At 38.3% G+C, this 18,149-nt stretch overlaps 1 protein-coding gene across 5 annotated transcripts in view; it reads right to left on the bottom strand.

Annotated features, from left to right (window-relative positions):
• Positions 1-18,149, bottom strand: part of AP2B1 (adaptor related protein complex 2 subunit beta 1) — a 132,637-nt gene that overhangs the window by 67,021 nt on the left and 47,467 nt on the right. For all 5 annotated transcript variants that reach the window (XM_042966994.1, XM_042966993.1, XM_007096047.3 and 2 more), the window contains exons 10-13: positions 12,449-12,564; positions 11,797-11,962; positions 10,247-10,345; positions 1,704-1,963 (exon numbers count right to left, since the gene is read on the bottom strand). In XM_042966994.1, coding sequence (XP_042822928.1) covers positions 1,704-1,963; positions 10,247-10,345; positions 11,797-11,962; positions 12,449-12,564 — 641 coding nt within the window. The remainder of the gene's footprint in view (positions 1-1,703; positions 1,964-10,246; positions 10,346-11,796; positions 11,963-12,448; positions 12,565-18,149) is intronic.

The following is an 18,149-nucleotide window of genomic DNA, read 5'->3' as shown; positions in this document are numbered from 1 at the left end:
TACCATGCAAATGGAAGCAAAAATAAAGATGGGGTAGCCATACTTACAATGGACAAAATAGACATTAAAACAAAGATCATGACAAGAGACAAAAATGGGCACTGCCTAATGATAAAGGAAACTATCCAACAAGAGGATATTACAATTGTAAATATTTATGCACCCAACATGGCAGCACCTAAATACATAAAGCAACTATTAACACACATTAAGGAAGAAACTGACAGTAGTTCAATAACAGCAAGGAACAACACCCTGCTTACATCAGTGGATATATCATCCAGGTAGAAAATCAATCAGGAGCTTTGAATGACACATAGGACCGAATGCTTTTTTTTTAGTATATGAAATTTGTTGTCAAACTGGTTTCCATACAACACCCAGACCTCATCCCAAAAGATGCCCTCGTCAATACCCATTACCTCCCCTCCCCTCCCTCCCACCCCCCATCAACCCTCAGTTTGTTCTCAGTTTTTAAGAGTCTCTTATGCTTTGGCTCTCTCCCACTCTAACCTCTTTTTTAGACTGAATGCTTTTTAACAGATATATGCAGAACATTCCATTCAGAATATACCAAAACAGCAGAATACACATTTTTGTCAAGTGTTCTCCAGAATATATCACGTTAGGCCTAAAAAACTGAAATCATATGCATCTTTTCTGACCACAAGGTATGAAACTAGAAATCAATCACAAGAAAAAAAGCTGGAAAAGAACATAAATACATGGAGGCTAAATAACATGCTCCTAAACAATGAATGGGTTAACCAAGTAATCAAAAAGGAAATCAAAAACAAGGTGACAAATGAAAATGAAAACACAGTTGTTTTCATTTTGCATACCAAAATCTTGGGGATGCAGCAAAAGCTGTTCTAACAGGGAAGATTATAGCTGTATAGGCCTACCCCAAGAAGCAAGAAAAATCCCAAACCTAACCTTATACCTTAAGGAGCCAGAAAAAGAACAGAGCCCAAAGCCAGTAGAAGGAAAGAATCTAGGCTGCTCTTATAAAACAATCCTGTAAATATTATTTCACTAATAGCTTTATAGCACAAAAGCAGTATCTGCTAACTTTATCCATAAGCTTCTACCAAAGTTACACTAAAGCAATAAGATAGCTAAAGGTACGTATAGTCTTTTTTTCCAAATTTTCAGCCTTGAAAAGATTTCTAGCCTCATCTGGGGACATAAACAACTTTCAAATTTATCAGTTTAGAAGGTCTTCACCAATGAGGCCCCGGGGTGGCTCAGTTGGTTAAGAGCCCACCTCTTGATTTGGGCTCAGGTCATATCTCGCAGCTTTTTGTGAGTTTGGACCCCACATTGGACTCTCTGCTGACAGTGTGGAACCTGCTTGGGATTCTCTCTCTTTCTCCCTCTGTCTCTACCCTCTCCCACTCATGCTTATGTCTCCCACTCATGTCTCTCTCTCAAAATAAATAAACTAAAAAGTTAAAAAAAAAAAAAAAAAAGGTCTTCATCATTTTCTAAAGCTGTTATCTTATCTACTTCCCAAATTAGAACACAGAAGAGCCCTTCACCTATTATGTATGTGGTCACTGGTATTCAGATGGAGACCCCAGGGCATTATAGTAAGTTTGCAAAATGCATACCAAGTTCTTTTCTAGGCTATAACAACAGGAGGAAGACCAACTCTGTCTAAAAGAGTTACTTCTCACTCAAAACCTAGTTCACCTGCTTACCTCCCATGATGTATTGGCAAGTGTTTGCGATGGATTCCATGACTTCCTTCCACAAAAGCATTGGGAGGCTTATGGTATACCGAGGCCAAAGATCCAATGTGGCATATTAGCTCATCCAGCAGAGTTGGCTCAATAAGATCTGTCTCCTCAGAGATCAGTGGCTTCTCAGACAAGACTACTTCTTTGGCTGTGACAGGGTCCGTTGAGAGAAGGCGCCAATAAATATAGCCCCGGTCTCGAAGGTCAGGATTATCAGAATCCTAATGAAAGGCAAGGGCAAGAAGGTTTAAATGGAAGTTTTCTCCATACAGAAACCCAACCTGTTAGATTTATATTAAGGCAATGCTGTAGTGATTTATAAAGTTGGCTGTTAAGATATTTAAACTCAACACAGTTTTAATACAGTCATAATTCTGTAATCTCTAATGTTCCAGAATTTAAATATAAATCGAGATGGGTTAGTTCTAAGACTAAAATTCAAGGGAAGATGGGAAATGGAAAATAAAAGTTTAATCTGATAGAAATTAACTCCTTGAGACAGCCTTGGAACATCAAAATAATTCTTTAAAAAAATTTTTTTTAACGTTTATTTTTGAGAGAGTGAGCAAGGGTACATGCGTGTGAGCAGGGGAGGGGCAGAGATAGAGGGGGAGGGAGACACAGAACCCGAAGCAGGCTTCAGGCTCTGAGCTGTCAGCACAGAGCCTGATGCAGGGCTCGGACTCACGAACCATGATATCATGACCTGAGCCAAAGTTGGACACTTAACCGACTGAGCCACTCGGGTGCCTCCCCAAAAAATGTTTTTTAACTGCTATAAACATCAGCAGAATTATTCATGAAATTGATTTTAAAAATATTTCACCCATACCTTCTTTCTTCATTCAAATATTTATTAAGTATCTCCTATGGAGACACTGGCTAGGCCCTGGAAATAAAGAGATAAGACACATAGTGCCTGACTTTAACAAGTCCAGAATACTAATTATTACAGTATAGTATGAGATGTACTACTATCTAAAATAATAAATGACTGTTAAGGAGAGCATGGAACTAAACATTTCCCAAAGGGGTGACCTTTTAATTTAGTGGTCTTATTTCTTCTGTGGTAGTTTTAAAATAATTTTTATTCATGGCTAAAAAAAAAATTCATCAATGCCACATCACAATTAGAAGTTTGTAACATATCAGAGTGCCTGGGTAGCTGCCAGTTGAGCGTCTGACTCTCGATTTCTGCTCAGGTCATAATCCCAGGGTCATGGGATTGAACCCCCTGTCAGGCTCCCCACTAGGTATGAAGCCTGCTTGGGATTCTCTCTCTCTCTCCCTCTGCCCCTTTCCCCTACTCATGCTTGCTCTCTCAAAAAAAAAAAAAAAAAAAAGTTTGTAGTACAAAAATAAGTCTCTGGGGCACCTGACTGACTCAGTTGGTAGAGCACATGACTCTTGATAATGGGGTTGTGCATTCAAGCCCCACACTAGGTGTGTAAAAACAAAATCTTTAAAAAAATAATTTTTTTGTGTGTCAAGGACAAAATCTTTAAAAATATGTATATATTTTAATAAAAATAAATAAAAATTTTAAATCTCCCCAAACATCCAACCCTTCCCCACTTTACATCCCCAGGATAGCCATTTTAACAGTGTGGTTATGTGTCCTTCCAGAGAGCTCCTAAGCATATATATATCCATTTTATATAAAACCAATTTCACATTATATATACTCCTCTGCAAGGTATTTTCCACACTGGCATATACACCTGCAAACTTCCCCAGCATATACAGCACTGCAACATTATTTACTAGTGCCCTATCAATGGACATTTAGGTTGTTGCCTCTTTCTCCCTCCTTCCTGCCATTCATGCATTCATTTATGTGAACATCACAAAGTAGCGATAAATATCCTGGTATCTACCTCTCAGAGTATGTCTATATGATGGCATTCCAGCTGTTTTAGTGCCACAACAGTAAGTCGCTGTTTCAGTATCTGTATTTAAAATACACATACAAAAATATTTTCTTCAAAACTAGGCCAATTTGAGGGCTTCCACGTGAGTTTCTAAGTAAGCAGATAAATTGGTTCATGAGTTAGCCACTTAAGGCACTTAACACCCTGCTTAATAAATACTAGCAGTGACCCCAATGGTTTTGACTACATGGTTTCCTATGGTTATTCTTAGTCATGTATTGTTTAACTTGTGCCCACAGTAGACCACTGGTTAAAAACAAGAAAGCGTAAGGGTGCGCCCCTGGGTGGCTCAGCTGGTTAATAAGCGTCCGACTTTGGGTCAGGTCATGATCTCATGGTTCTTGAATTTGAGCCCCACACTGGCCTCTGTGCTAATAGCTCAGAGCCTGGAGTCTGCTTCAGATTCTGTCTCCCTCTCTCTGCCCCTCCCCCGCCCACTCACTCTCAAACAAATAAAAATTTTAAAAAGCATAAGGAACACTGCAATACGGCAAGTTAGTTAACAGAATATCAAAATGGTAAATATAACTCAAGAGAATATTGATCACATTCATCGGTTGTGTTACATAGCATATAAAAATGTTTGTAGTGTTTGAAATGCCAGGGTTAAAAAAGGGAAACAGTGATAATATTCAATTTATATAAGTTGTTTTGTTTTTGAGAAGTCCGGTAATTGGTTTATAAATAGGCTGAAATCTCCTTACTTATTTTACTTGGAAACAAAGTTTGAACATCACAAAACATAAGTAAGTTGACTTTTTTTAATGTTTATTTTTAAGAGAGAGTGCCCACACGCGCATGAGCTGGGGAGGGGCAGAGAAATAGACAGAAGATCCAAAGCAGGCTCCCCACTGACAGCAGAGAGCCTGATGTGAGGCTTGAATGCACGAACCGAACTGTGAGATCATGACTTGAGCTGAAGTCTGACGCTTTAACTGACTGAGCCACCCAGGCACCCGAAACAAGTTGATTTTTTAAAAGAATAGACTACCAGTTTTTTGACGTATCAGGTCAGGAAAGCAATCCCCACCCCAGCTTTTGTTGATACATAAAAGTTAAATCTTAATTTATATATTCAATCCCCAAAGCACACCATTTAAAATTTGTATACTAATTATGCTTTTTATTATACACAATTAAAATGAATACTGCACATCACTTGCCCAGGAAAATTCAGTCTTCTGTCTTCATAGATTAGTAATATTGTTGAGGTATTAAACTATAATACAATTTAATAATGTATGGATGAAAACTGACTACTTTTTACTTCAAATTATTTCTCTCTTCCATTATGTACATACTTAACCAAATGCAAAATTAATTAATTAATTCCTGTGGGGATTCACAAAACTATGTACATCTATGATAGAAGTTTGGAGTCCCCCTATACTCCACAAATTCAAAACACGGCAATAAGGCAAAATGCTGCATATAGAATCCCTGAATTAAAGGGTATATGCACCGTAAATCTTTATAGACACACACTTTAAAAATATGGTCCTATGAGAAATGAGTGCAAATTTTCCAAAGCCTGAAGCTAAAGAACAGGCAAGGATCTTCACTGTTCGAATGTTGCTATTCTGAGGGCTGATTTGTTAGGCTTACTGTAAGCTGGTCAACACTGCCTCACTATTTATATGGAGGCCACAATAAATCAGGCCCAGTCAAGACATGTGACATAAAAATCGAAACTTTTTATGATTTTAAGGTGCCATTCCATGTTTGGTGATTCGGAAAATTTGGTTTTGGATCTGCTTTTCTGTTAGCCCCCCTAGTTCCTGGCCAGGATCTGGGAAAATAGTACATTTCTTTTTTTTTTTTTTAGTCATCTTTATTGAGATAAAACTGACATATAACATTGTTTAAATTTCACATGTACAATATGTTGTTTGGTATGCTTATATATTGCAAAATAATTACTGGTGTAGCATTAACTAATATATTCATCATGTCACTTAATTACCATTTCTTTCTTGTAGTGAGAACATTTAGGATCTATTCTTTTAGCAACTTTCAAGTATATAACACAGTAGTAACTATAATCATTATGATGAGCATTAGATCCCTAGAACTTATCCATCTTCTAACTGGAGGCTTGTATCCTTGACCACTATCTCCCCATTCCCCATCACCCCCCCCGCTCCAGGTAACCACCATCCTACTCTGTTTCTATGAATTTGGCATTTTTATGTTGCACGTATAAGTGAAACCAACAGTATTGGCTTTCTTTACCTGACTTATCTTCCTTAGCATAGTGCCTGTGGGGTCCATCCATGTTGTTGCAAACCACAGGATTTCCTTCTTTCTCATGGCAGAGTAACATTCTATTGTGTGTGTGAGTATGTATGTGTGAATACCACATTTTTTATTACCAGGAGTATGACTGTTTTTTTTTTTTTTTTTTAGTGTTTGTTTATTTTTGAGAGACAGAGACAAAGCATGAGTGGGGGAGGGGCAGAGAGAGAGGGAGACAAGAATCTGAAGCCGGCTCCAGGCTCTGAGCTGTAAATACAGAGCCTGATGCGGGACTCAAACTCATGAACCGTGAGATCATGACCTGACCCAAAGTTGGATGCTTAACTGACTGAGCCACCCAGGTGCCCCAGAAAAATAGTACATTTCTAAAAATTTAAGAGCTTCCAAAATAATTCTTACCAGGCATGCTCTAAAACAGTAAACTGTACTATGCATCAACATTGTAACATACCAGGAAAGTCACTCAGTGGCAGATTCTAGGGCCACATCACAGAAATTTTCATTATGTCAGGATCAGGCCCAGGAATTTACATTTCCAGCAAGCAGCACAGGTGATTTTGATGATGGTGTTCTCTAGCTCATAGAGAAGTCTTCATCTTAATTTTTCTTGAATATACTATACAGGGTAATTATTAAAGTCTGGACACTTCTGTGTGTATTCTTAACTGATTGCTCCATAACTACCAAAGCAGAGAAGACAAACCTTTGAAATGAAGCCTTGGATTCAAGGGTTCATTTTCTTTTCCTGTAATAATATTTCTAATTAACCACCATTTTATTTAAAGTTAGAAGCACAGAGGCACCTGGGTGGCTCAGTCAATTGAGAGGCTAACTTCGGCCGGCTTCGGATCTCATGGTTCTTGAGTTCGAGCCCCACATCGGGCTCTGTGCTAACAGCTCAGAGCCTGGAGCCTGTTTCGAATTCTGTGTTTCCCTCTCTCTGCTCCCTCCCCACTTGCACTCTGCCTCTCTCTCTCTCAAAAATTAACATAAAAAATGTTTTTATTTAATAAAAATAAAGTTAGAAGCATAAATATTTCACATTACTTCACTGAATTATCAGCACAGGTTAAAAAAACACACACACAAAAGAACCCAGTATTAATTAACTCTATTGTTGAAATGGGAAAGGAACAGTATTAAAAAGAAATTTGCTCAGGCACGTCTCGAACCAGGGATGTAGCAGAAATAGAACTCCCATCACCCAATTCAAATGAACACAACTTAGGGATGCTTGGGTGGCTCAGTTGTTTAAGCATCTGACTTCGGCTCAGATCATGATCTCACGTTTTGTGAGTTCAATCCCAGCATCAGGCTCTGCACTAGGAGTGCAGAGCCTGCCTAGGATTCTCTCCCACCCCCTCTGTCTCTGTCCCTCCCGGACTCAGGCTTTGTCCTTCTCTCAAAATAAATCAACTTAAAAAAAAATTAAAAATAAATAAACTTAATTAACACAACTTAGCAGATCACACTGCCCTCAACTGAAATTGGTACCTAATAAGTTATTAGGTCCCTAATATTGGTACCTAACAAGTTATTAGGTTCTTATTTCACAAACTTGGAGGGTAGGGGTGGAGGGCACAAAACAGAGAAAAAAACTTCCAGTGGAAAAGACTTATATACCAATGTGCTGTTCTTTTATGCTAACTCCTCAGATCTCATTAACTGGACAGAAAAGGGTTGCCTAGAAAAACTGCTTAATAATTATTTACAACCAAATATGAAATAATCACCTACAATGATCTTAAAACCACTAAGTTCACTTGCATGTACTGGCTTATGCACAATAGTGCTTCAGAGAGGTAAAGCGAGGAGTACGCAGTCTCAAAGTCATCCCTGACCTTCAGGCTAGAGAAGCAGCACAGCATGATAGATAAGAGCAAAGACTCTGGAGCCAGGCTACCTGGGTTTGACTCCTCACTCTGCCACATACTTAACTGGGCCTATGTCTCAATTTCCTCATCTATAAAATAGGAATAATAACAGTATCAACCATTACTGAGATTAAATTAACGTGTAAAGTCCTTACAAGAATGCCTGGTACATAGTAAGCACAACAAAAATGGTTATTATTAAAGATTTTATACTAGTCCTTGTACAAAAAGTCTCAATCAGGAATATCTGATGGTCTACTTATACCCTGCCCTAGTCCCAGAAAAGGACTTAGCAAAGCTTCCAAAAATGCATCCAGGACTAGAGAGCATAAATCAGAACTAGAAACAGAAAAATGCATGCCACAATGACCTACACATTTTCTACAAGAGATCCTTAAATTTGACTCTAAAGTTTCCAACTCATATGAACACGAAATCTAGTTACATAAGCCATTCAGAGGGTCAGTTAACTACATACCTACCAATGCTTAGGAGAATCCAAAACTGGTTAGGAATTTGTTTGATGGAACCTCATAAAGAAAAAAAAACATATAATGGAATAACAAATGACTTTGACAACAGATCCAAATAGGATAGTTTCTCATGACAACCCTACTATTAGATGAATGTATCGGTATAATTTAGTAAATGTAACTTAATTAAGGGTCAGGTACAATGCAGTCTAGATACCCAGCTCTCTACCAGTCTGGCTTGATTCAGTGGCAAATTTTATCTGTAAGAACAGAGAGTCCTTGTATTATTTAAGCAATCCTCCCTAAACACTTTATCTCAGGCAAATTTTGATAAATAACAGGAGATAATCTGACAAGAATCCAAAATACAGCTCTCTTGTGACGCCTTTGAAATACAGACCCATAGGCCTTCAACAGACAATGGAGATGGAGATAGGGTTGAGAACCGGTGACTACAATGGAACCTACCAAGGACACTTGCTTGATTTTAAGACTATCCCTATCTAGAGATAAGCAGAGAGAGAGCAAGGCCCAAATTCTCTTTAGAAACTTGTTGTAAATCCACCTTAACACAGATACAAGTGGGTGATCAAGGGTCTACACTAAGAAGTCTAGAAGGCTCGGGCACTGGGGTAGCTTTGTTGGCTAAGTGGCTGACTTTGGCTCAGGTCGTGATCTTGAGATCCTTGAGTTGTAGCCCTGCATCGGGCTCTGTGCTGACACCTTAGAGCCTGGAGCCTGCTTTAGCTTCTGTGTTTCCCTCTCTCTCTTTCTGTCTGCCCCTCTCCCATTCACGCTTTCTATTTCTCTCTCTCAAAAATAAAGATTAAAAAATTAAAAAAAAAAAAAGCCTAGAATGCTTAATTCAATACAGGAATTAAATAACCACTGCCTTGATGGTTATAGAAATTGCTTTGCTTCAGGCAAAGGAAGATGTTTAAAAGGGAATTTTTTTTTAAAGAAACATTTCAAAGAATGCTTACAGATATATATTAAAAGATGTAAAATTAATAATAGGAAAGGTAACAGATAAAAGTACTATGAAAAGATTTCAAATTTTGATTATCTACCACTATACAGAGATGAATAAGAAAAATGGTAAACTGAGTATCTAAATCTGATTCCATGTGTCGACACACACCTGAACTTCTGACAGCCTGCTATAGCCAGCCAGTTCTCAAATTCAATTAAGAACATAACGAAATTATGATGAATTGATGATTGCTATACTAGTTACACTAGATAAAATAATTGTTTTGATTTCTGTGGACCTAAAATGGTGACAATACATCTGTGGCCTCCAGTTGCCACATTTCTGAAATCAAACTCATCCTAGGGAGGACCAAAAATATCGAATAATTAAGGAGGCAGCATAAGCACTTTGTAATTACTTAAAGAGAAAGGCAATCAATTCTAGAAGGTAGAAAGAACAATATCGGAGACCTTTGTTGAGGCATTTACCAATATTAAATCATTGTACTTTCATTTAGAAGGTGAAATTAAGTCACCCAGAAGGAGTGAGACTTAAGTGAGTCACCCAGTACTGTGAGACTCAATGTCATTTTCACACTGTAGGTCATTCATTAAAAGTAAAATATCTAAGTTAAGCCCATCTAAGTTCAACAGAAACTGGAGCCAGTTCATTTAAAAGGCACTGAACTATATTCGATGTTATATGTATAAGAGGCACTATTTTTATATTTTAACAGGATCTAAAGACTGCGCCCTTTCCAATTAAAATCTTCCCAAATGAGGGGTGCCACACTGGCTTAGTCGGTGGGGCATGTGACTCTTGACCTTGGGGTTGTGAGTTCAAGCCCCAACTTGGGCATAGGGCCTACTTAAAATAATTGAATAAATAAGTAAAAATAAATAAACAAATCCCCCCAAATTGAATCTTCTCAGAGTTTCATGATTTCCTCAATATAAAAGCAGACAAATCAAACCCATGCTTTTTCTAGATTTCATACCTGTGTTGCCAAACTCAAGACTTGCTGTACCAGCTCCTGTGTTTCTGATGGTTTCTTGAGAAACAGCTTCACTATGGCAGTAAGCAGAGTGAGCTGCACCTATGGGGATGTAATTTAACAGATAAAGTGAAAGGCATTTACATTACTCCCTACCATTATTTCCAAAGTAGTGCTTACCCATCTACGAATTACTACCTGGTCTTTCTAAGCCTGGGTGCCTCAGCCAGTGGAGCATCAGACTCTTGGTTTTGGCTCAGGTCATGATCTCAAGGTTTGTGAATTTGAGCCCAGCATCGGGCTCCACACTGGCAGTACAGAGCCTACTTGGGGTTCTCTTTTTCCGTCTCTCTCTCTCTGCCCCTCTCCCTGCTCATTCTCTCTCTCTCTCAAAAATAAATTAATTAAAAAAACAACAACCCAAACTCACTAGCCTCTTGTCCCTAAATTGCATTTTTGGCACAAAAAATTGCTTATTTATTAAATCCTTTATATTCATTTCCACCAAAAGATACAACTTGGGGAGAAATTAGGGAATTATCTGTCATACTAGGGCAAGAGCCAAAAAACAGTAAAACTATGCCAGATCACAGCTAATTAAAAATGGGCTGCTGAAGGGTGCCACGGTGGCTCAGTTGGTTAAGCTCTGGTCATGATCTTGTGGTCCATAAGTTGTCTCTGTGCTGCCAGCTCAGAGCCTGGAGCCTGCTTCAGACTGTCTCCCCATCTCTCTGCCCCTCCCTCACTCACACTGTTTCTCTCTCTCAAAAATAAATAAACATTAAAAAAAATTTTTTTTAATGTAAAAAAAAATATGGGCTGCTGAACCATACACAAAGCTATAGGCTTGTATGTGTTCCTTGTAAAGGTCTATTAAAATTACTATGGTGGATTACATACATGACCTTCAATTTGCAATGAGTGCAAATGCCAGGGGAAAAGGGTTTTATAATTTATCTGCTTCTCTGTGCCCACAGTTCCAAGGTCAGGTCTCTCCATTTTGGTAGAGGAGAGACAGAAGATGGGAAGAAATCTAGCTATCCAGAGAATCTTTTCAAACTGCACATGCCAGCCCTCACCCCAGCTCTAAGCGAAAACACCTGCTGGAATGAGCCACAACCATTATGAACAGGAATAGGTCATCATCTTCCAGTGACAGAAAATTAAAAAGTGCTAATTACTGCTCTCAGCCATTAGTTGTTAAAGTGTGGTTCTGGACCACTAGCAGCAGCAGCACCCTGAACCTGGTAAGAAATGAGAATGCTTAAGCCCGTCTCAGACCCACTGAGTCAGAAACTCCAAGGGTGGGGCCAGCAACCTAACCTGTGCTTTAACAAACTCTAGGTTCACTAAAGTTTGAGAACCACTGGTCTAAGGCAGATTTGCTCCATAAGAAATCAGCACAATTGAAAAGGTCACCAATTCTCAACACACACACACACACACACACACACACACACACACACACACACACACACACGTAAGTGCTCAACCTTTACTTTCCCTGAAAATTTCCCCAAAAGATCTGACACAGGACACAGGTGAGAACTTACCTGGGTGCTTTCATCATGAAAACCTTCCAGGAAGCTCTCCAGTAACTCATCTGCATTGTCAATTCTCTCAGCATATTCTCCCACAATCCAAATCATAGCTGCTCGAGCATCTGGTTCATCCAGCGAGTCTAAGTTCTCACAAAGAGTGGCAATGATGCTTTCATACCTGATGTAACAAAATCAACTATAGTTATTGAGGGCACAACTGAGAAGTGTATTTAACAATGAAGGCTAAAAAAAAAATGACCAACAAGGTACCCTAAACCAAACCACCAAACTATAAAGGCTTTTGGTTAAGAGAATGCACAGGCTCGGGCGCCTAGGTGGCTCAGTCGGTTAAGCGTCTGACTTCAGATCAGGTCATGATCTCACGGTTTGTGAGTTCGAGCCCTGCGTCGGGCTCTGTGCTGAGCCTGGAGCCTGCTTCAGATTCTGTCTCCCTCTCTCTCTGTCTCTCAAAAATGAACATTAAAAAAATTTTAAATAAACAAAAGTTATTTTTCATAAGGTATCAATTTTAATAGGATTTTTAACAAAATATCCTATTATGACCAGTTACATTACAAAGAATAATTTATACCTAGCCAATTTCAAAGTGCCTTACACATTTCCTATATGGTTGGAAGAAGAGGGTAGAAGTATTTGTACATACTTGTTGGGGTATTTCCGAAAGATGTCCCTGATGACAACAATTGCCTCTTGGACCACATAATTTACTTTGGTCTGGATGAGATCAAGCAATGTGCTCACACAGCGCTCTGCAGATTGCTATGAAGAGGAACACAATAAATGACAAGTCAGACGATCTCTCCAATAATGCAACCTCAATCTAAAAATAGCTTTGTGACATACATGTGCACCAACTAAGCTAAACTAAAAGATCAGGCACCTAATTTGACCAAGCTACACTACAGGCTAGGCTATCTGATGGAGATACACAGAATTTCCAGATAAACCCCAAATTTTATTCATTGCAAAAATATACTTGACAAACGAGTTGGATCAAGTGATAGTTGTATCATCTTGGATAGCCACGAGAATAGAAATGAGAAGAAAGAATATGTCAAGGTAGGAGGAAAGAATAAGCCAAGGTAGATCTTTATCTGGAATTCATGGCTTTAAACCTCTTGAAATGAGGGGTGCCTGGCTGGCTCAGCTAGAGGAGGAGCATGCAACTCTTGATCTCAGGGTAATGAGTTCAAGGCCCATGCTGAGTGTACAGATTACTTAAAATTAAAATCCAATAAAACAAACTTCCTGAAATGAAACTGCCAAATTGCATATGTGCATATAAGCATATTTTCCAGGGAGAGGATTCATAGCTTTCATTATATTTTCAAAGTTATCTGTGGCTCAAAAAACTCTTAAGGAAAATTTGCCATCTTTTGAACTATCTAACTGAAAGTCTATGGCCTCAGATAAACTGCAATTTTCCACAGCCTTTAGTTCATTTATAAAATAGAATTGGATCTATTAACCTTTTATTAATGAAGGGAATATGGGAGAATACAAGTGATAAAACTAATGTACTAAAACTCTAGCTCATAGTTTTTTAAAATTTTTTTAGCGTTTATTTATTTTTTGATAGAGACAGAGCATGAGTGGGGGAGGGTCAGAGAGAGAGGGAGACACAGAATCCGAAGCAGGCTCCAGGCTCTGAACTGACAGCACAGAGCTCGACGTGGGGCTCGAACCCACAAACTGTGAGATCATGACCTGAGCTGAAGCTGGACGCTTAACCTGCTGAGCCACCCAGGCGTCCCTAGGTCATAGTTTTTAAAAAGGGAAAGGTTTCAGACAAGAGACCCTAAAAATCAAAGCCTAAAATTTACCATATCTCATGATGCACTCTGATGGGTCACTCCATTAGATGCCTCTTGATAAGATGCAATAGAAAGTACACAGCATCAAAGGAGATACTTTTGCCTAACACTGAACATGAACATTACCAACCCTCTAGATTTAATTATTTACAGGGGATGACAGAATGAGATAAACAACATCACTAAACTACACCAGCAAAATCCAGACTCTGGAAAATTGTATAAACCTAATGATATAATCACTTCAATACATGGCACCTCAAGGAAGTAAGACTTAAGAAACATAGTAACCAAATGCAACATGTGAATCTTCTTTAGATTTTGATTTGAACAAGCCAACTGTAAAAAGACAACTAGGGAAAATTGAACATGTTCTGGGTATTCAATGAGATAAAGGATTATTGTTAGTTGTTGGGTATAGTAATGGTATCATGACAATGTATTTTTTTAGGGACATAGTCTATTAGATATACACATTAGACTACTTTTGTAAGATCATATCTGGGATCTATATTAAAATACAATAGCACTTGGGGCACCTGGGTGGCTCAGTCGGTTGGGCATCCGACTTTGGCTCAGCTTCATGATCTTTGGGACTCAGCCCCATGGTGGGCTCTGTGCTGACAGCTCAGAGCCTGGATCCTGCTTTGGATTCTGTGTCTCCCTCTCTCTCGGTTCCTCCTCCACTCGCAATCTGTCTCTCTCTCAAAAATAAAGAAAGAATAAAAAAAATTAAAAAAAAAAAAATACAGTAGCACTGGGGCACCTGAGTGGCTCAGTTGGTTAGGGGCCTCTTTATTTTATTATTATTATTATTATTATTATTATTTTTAATGTTTATTTTTGAGAGAGAGAAACAGAGCACGAGTGGGGGAGGAGCGCAGGGGGAGGAAGACAGGGTCTGAAGCAGGCTCCAGGTTCCGAGCTGTCAGCACACAGCCTGACGCGGAGCTCAAACCCACGAACCACAATATCATGACCTGAACCCAAGTCGGACGCTTAACCGACTGAGCCACCCAGGTGCCCCAGGTGTCTGACTCTTGATCTCAGCTCAGGTCATGATCTCAGGGTTGTGAGTTCAAGGTTGGGCTCTGTGTTGGGCGTGAAGCCTACTTAAAAAACAAAAATACAATAGCACTTCATTCCCTTGAAGAATAAGGGAGAAGATAAAAACAGCAACATGTTCATACTTGTTCAAAATGGATGATGTGTACATGACAGCTCATTAATCAATTTCACTTTAGTGTATGCCTGAAAACTTTGGAATATAATCTTTTAAAGGTACGAAGTTAAACCACTCCAAGCAATTTAATAAAAACAAAACTGCATCTTAAGGCTATGTGATGATTCTGTTGCACCATGAAATGATTCTGCCATCTTTTATGTATTTTTTCCATTTTTGGATTCTATTTTATTCCTTTTCAGCCAGTAATTCCTGTGTGGTTACTGCAACAGCAAAATTAGAAAAATTTATCACATATAAGTTGTGATAAATTACAGAGTATGTAGGATATAGACTGCTATAAGTTCTAAATTATCATAAATAACATTGGGGCGCCTGGGTGGCTCAGTTGGTTAAGTGTCTGACTTCGGCTCAGGTCATGATCTCACGGTTCATGGGTTCGATCCCTGAGTCGGGCTCTGTGCTGACAGCTCAGAGCCTGGGGCCTGCTTCAGATTCTGTGTCTCCCTCTCTCTCCGATCCTCCACCACTCATGCTCTCTCTCTCTCAAAAATAAACATTAAAAATTTTTTTAATTATCATAAATAACACAAATGAAGTGTTTAACACAGAGTTTGATATGAAGTTAACATTTAGTGAGCCCTTTGTATCATTATTATAATAAAGACAAAAGGCTATTTCCCATGATGCATCAATATCTGAGAAATATTTAAGTCTGGAACAGTAATTTTTTTTTAATCTTTATTTTTGAGAGAGAGAGAGAGAGAGCGAGCGGCGGAGGAACAGAGAGAGAGGGAGACACAGAATCTGAAGCAGGCTCCAGGCCCTGAACCGTCAGCACAGACCCAAACGCGGGACTCAAATCCACAAACTGTAAGATCATGACCTAAGCCAAAATTGGACACTTAACTGACTGAGCCACCCAGGCGCCTCTGGAACAGTAATTTTTGAGCAAATTGTCATCTCAACCATATTGCTTTTGATTAAAGAGGAAAACACAAAACACCTACCATTAAAGCAGTATGGCAGAAGAACAAGATTAAACATCCAATCACTGTTCAAATAAAAAAAGTCCAGAAACAGAGAAATACAGAATATACACTTACAAAATTTAGTATAAGACAACATTTCCTAACAGTAAGGAAAAGATGGTTTGGTCTGGTGTTTGATCCTCACCCTCATATTTTCCACCAAAATTCCTTCTGTTTTAATTATTGAAAATATTGTTAAATGTAAAAAATAAAATCTTTGCCATAAAAGTAGAAAATAACAGTGGGTTTTACAGAAGTTTGAGGTGAAGCACAATCTTCTAGGTGTACCACTAAAGAACCCCTGACAACAAAACAGAACTCACTACACAAGGAAACGTAAACTTCTGTGAATCGCAACTTCAAATGAAATCAAAAGGAAAACAAATTGGGAAAACAACTGCTACAAAGTGAAGGATTAATATCTTTAATTATAAGAGATTTTTAAAAAATCATTGTGGAAAAGATAACTCATTGGAAAAAGGACATGTCACAGGACATGAACAAGTGATTTCAAATGGCTAATAAATGAAACAATGTTCACCTCCACTAGAGATCAGAAACTTGGTTATAAGGTCCTCTTTATGTCATTATTTGGAAAAAGAGCAGGAACTTTAAGGTCTTACAATAAGAGAAAGGCTAAATAAATTAGAAGCAATCACACATCATGTCTATAATCCACTAAAAATGATATAAAATGCTAATAACACAGAAAAATGTCCATGCCTAATTCAATAAAAAAGGCAGACCACAAAAGTAAATAGCATTTTTAGAATCATCTCATTTTTGTAAAAAGTACACTGGTGTATGAAAGACTATATAGACAAAGATTTAAAATCATGCCCATATCATCTCTGGGAGGGTAGAACAGGGGTAGGAGAAAACAGTGTTTTATTTTCATTTAAATTAGCTTATATAATTTTATGTAGCAAACACATATGGTTTTCCTAGCAGGAAAAATACATTTGTTTGTTTTTATCTTACCCTGATCTGTAGTAAACACCACAGAACAGAAGACTGGGAAGTGAGAACTTAGTGCCTTAATCTCCCTGAAACAAATAAAATCAATTGACTAAGAAGGACCAGGGGTTTATCTCTTCCTTGAAGAAACAGGTATACCCTGTAAATATATATAACTTTGTCAATCACACCCCAATAAAGCTGGGGGAGGAGTGGAGTAAAATCTACTAAAAAATCAGGCAAAAGATAGGCAAAAGTTATGGAAAAAAACAGTACTATTGGACTGCCTTTCTAATGCTATTTATTGATTGAGCAGCTTACTGCTTAATCTTTAACCTAACCAACTTAATAACAAAATTATACATATTTTTTCACTTCAGAATACTTACAGCAACATAGAAACACCTATCTTTACAGTTATAAAAATACAACTCTAACTCTTAAAGACACCCTAAACTTGCTAGGTAGGCCCTTCTCTCGCAGCTTAGCATTAAACTAATATTCATTTATTTCTCATTTGTCATATCTCTGAAACCAACTACACATTAAAAAAGGTAAGAGGCCCCGAGAGAATGCAGCGGCATTCTTGAATGCAAGCAGCAGCTTGGTTCAGAGGCTATACAGAAAGTCTATGATAATTCCCTCACTGGCTCTTCCCCCTTCCCGTGAATGCTTTATTAGAAACAGACCATCATTTCTTCTCTGGCCCTAATAAGTGTGTTTGGGCTAGGCACCTCTTTCCAACTGATAACCTTCGTGACTGAATCAGGTCTAGAAAAAGTGCTCCAGCAAATCCAGGCAACCTGAGATAAGAGAGCACTTGCTAGAAGGCTGATCTTACATTTCCAAAGTTCATTCCTCACATGCTCTCATATTCCTACCTGGGCATCCCAAGTCAAAGGAAGAAGTGAAAGCCATCAGAAGTTTATCCCTTCCAGATTATGGACTACTTTCCCATTAGTCACAATACATGGCATTAACAGCCTCTAGGAATACAGATGGAGAACACTTTCTAGTAATTTCAATGATAGAAAATCTCTTTTAACTTTGGAATGAGAGATAATTTTGTATGACTCTAGAGCTGTGCAAAAGAAGTGAATAAGGTGATGACAGACTGGCAATGAAAAGCACAAAATGACTCTTAATGCTACCAAAATCTCCGAAAATTATCTAACAGTAAATGGGTGGCTATACTTCAGTAAGAAAAGAATGTGAAGAATGGTGACAAAAGAGATGTATCAAGATCCAATAAATAGACTTCCTATTTCTCAGTGGAGTAACAGAGTGCATTAAATATCTGAACTAAGCGATCAGAACCAGAAGTGATTAACTTCTGGTTAAATGATTTATCAATGGTAA

This window comes from Panthera tigris, chromosome E1 (genome assembly GCF_018350195.1).
Source record: "Panthera tigris isolate Pti1 chromosome E1, P.tigris_Pti1_mat1.1, whole genome shotgun sequence".
In the NCBI taxonomy this organism is placed as follows: Eukaryota; Metazoa; Chordata; class Mammalia; order Carnivora; family Felidae; genus Panthera; species Panthera tigris.
Note: the sequence above shows the minus strand (reverse complement) of the source record. Positions and strands in the feature narration are given on the sequence as shown.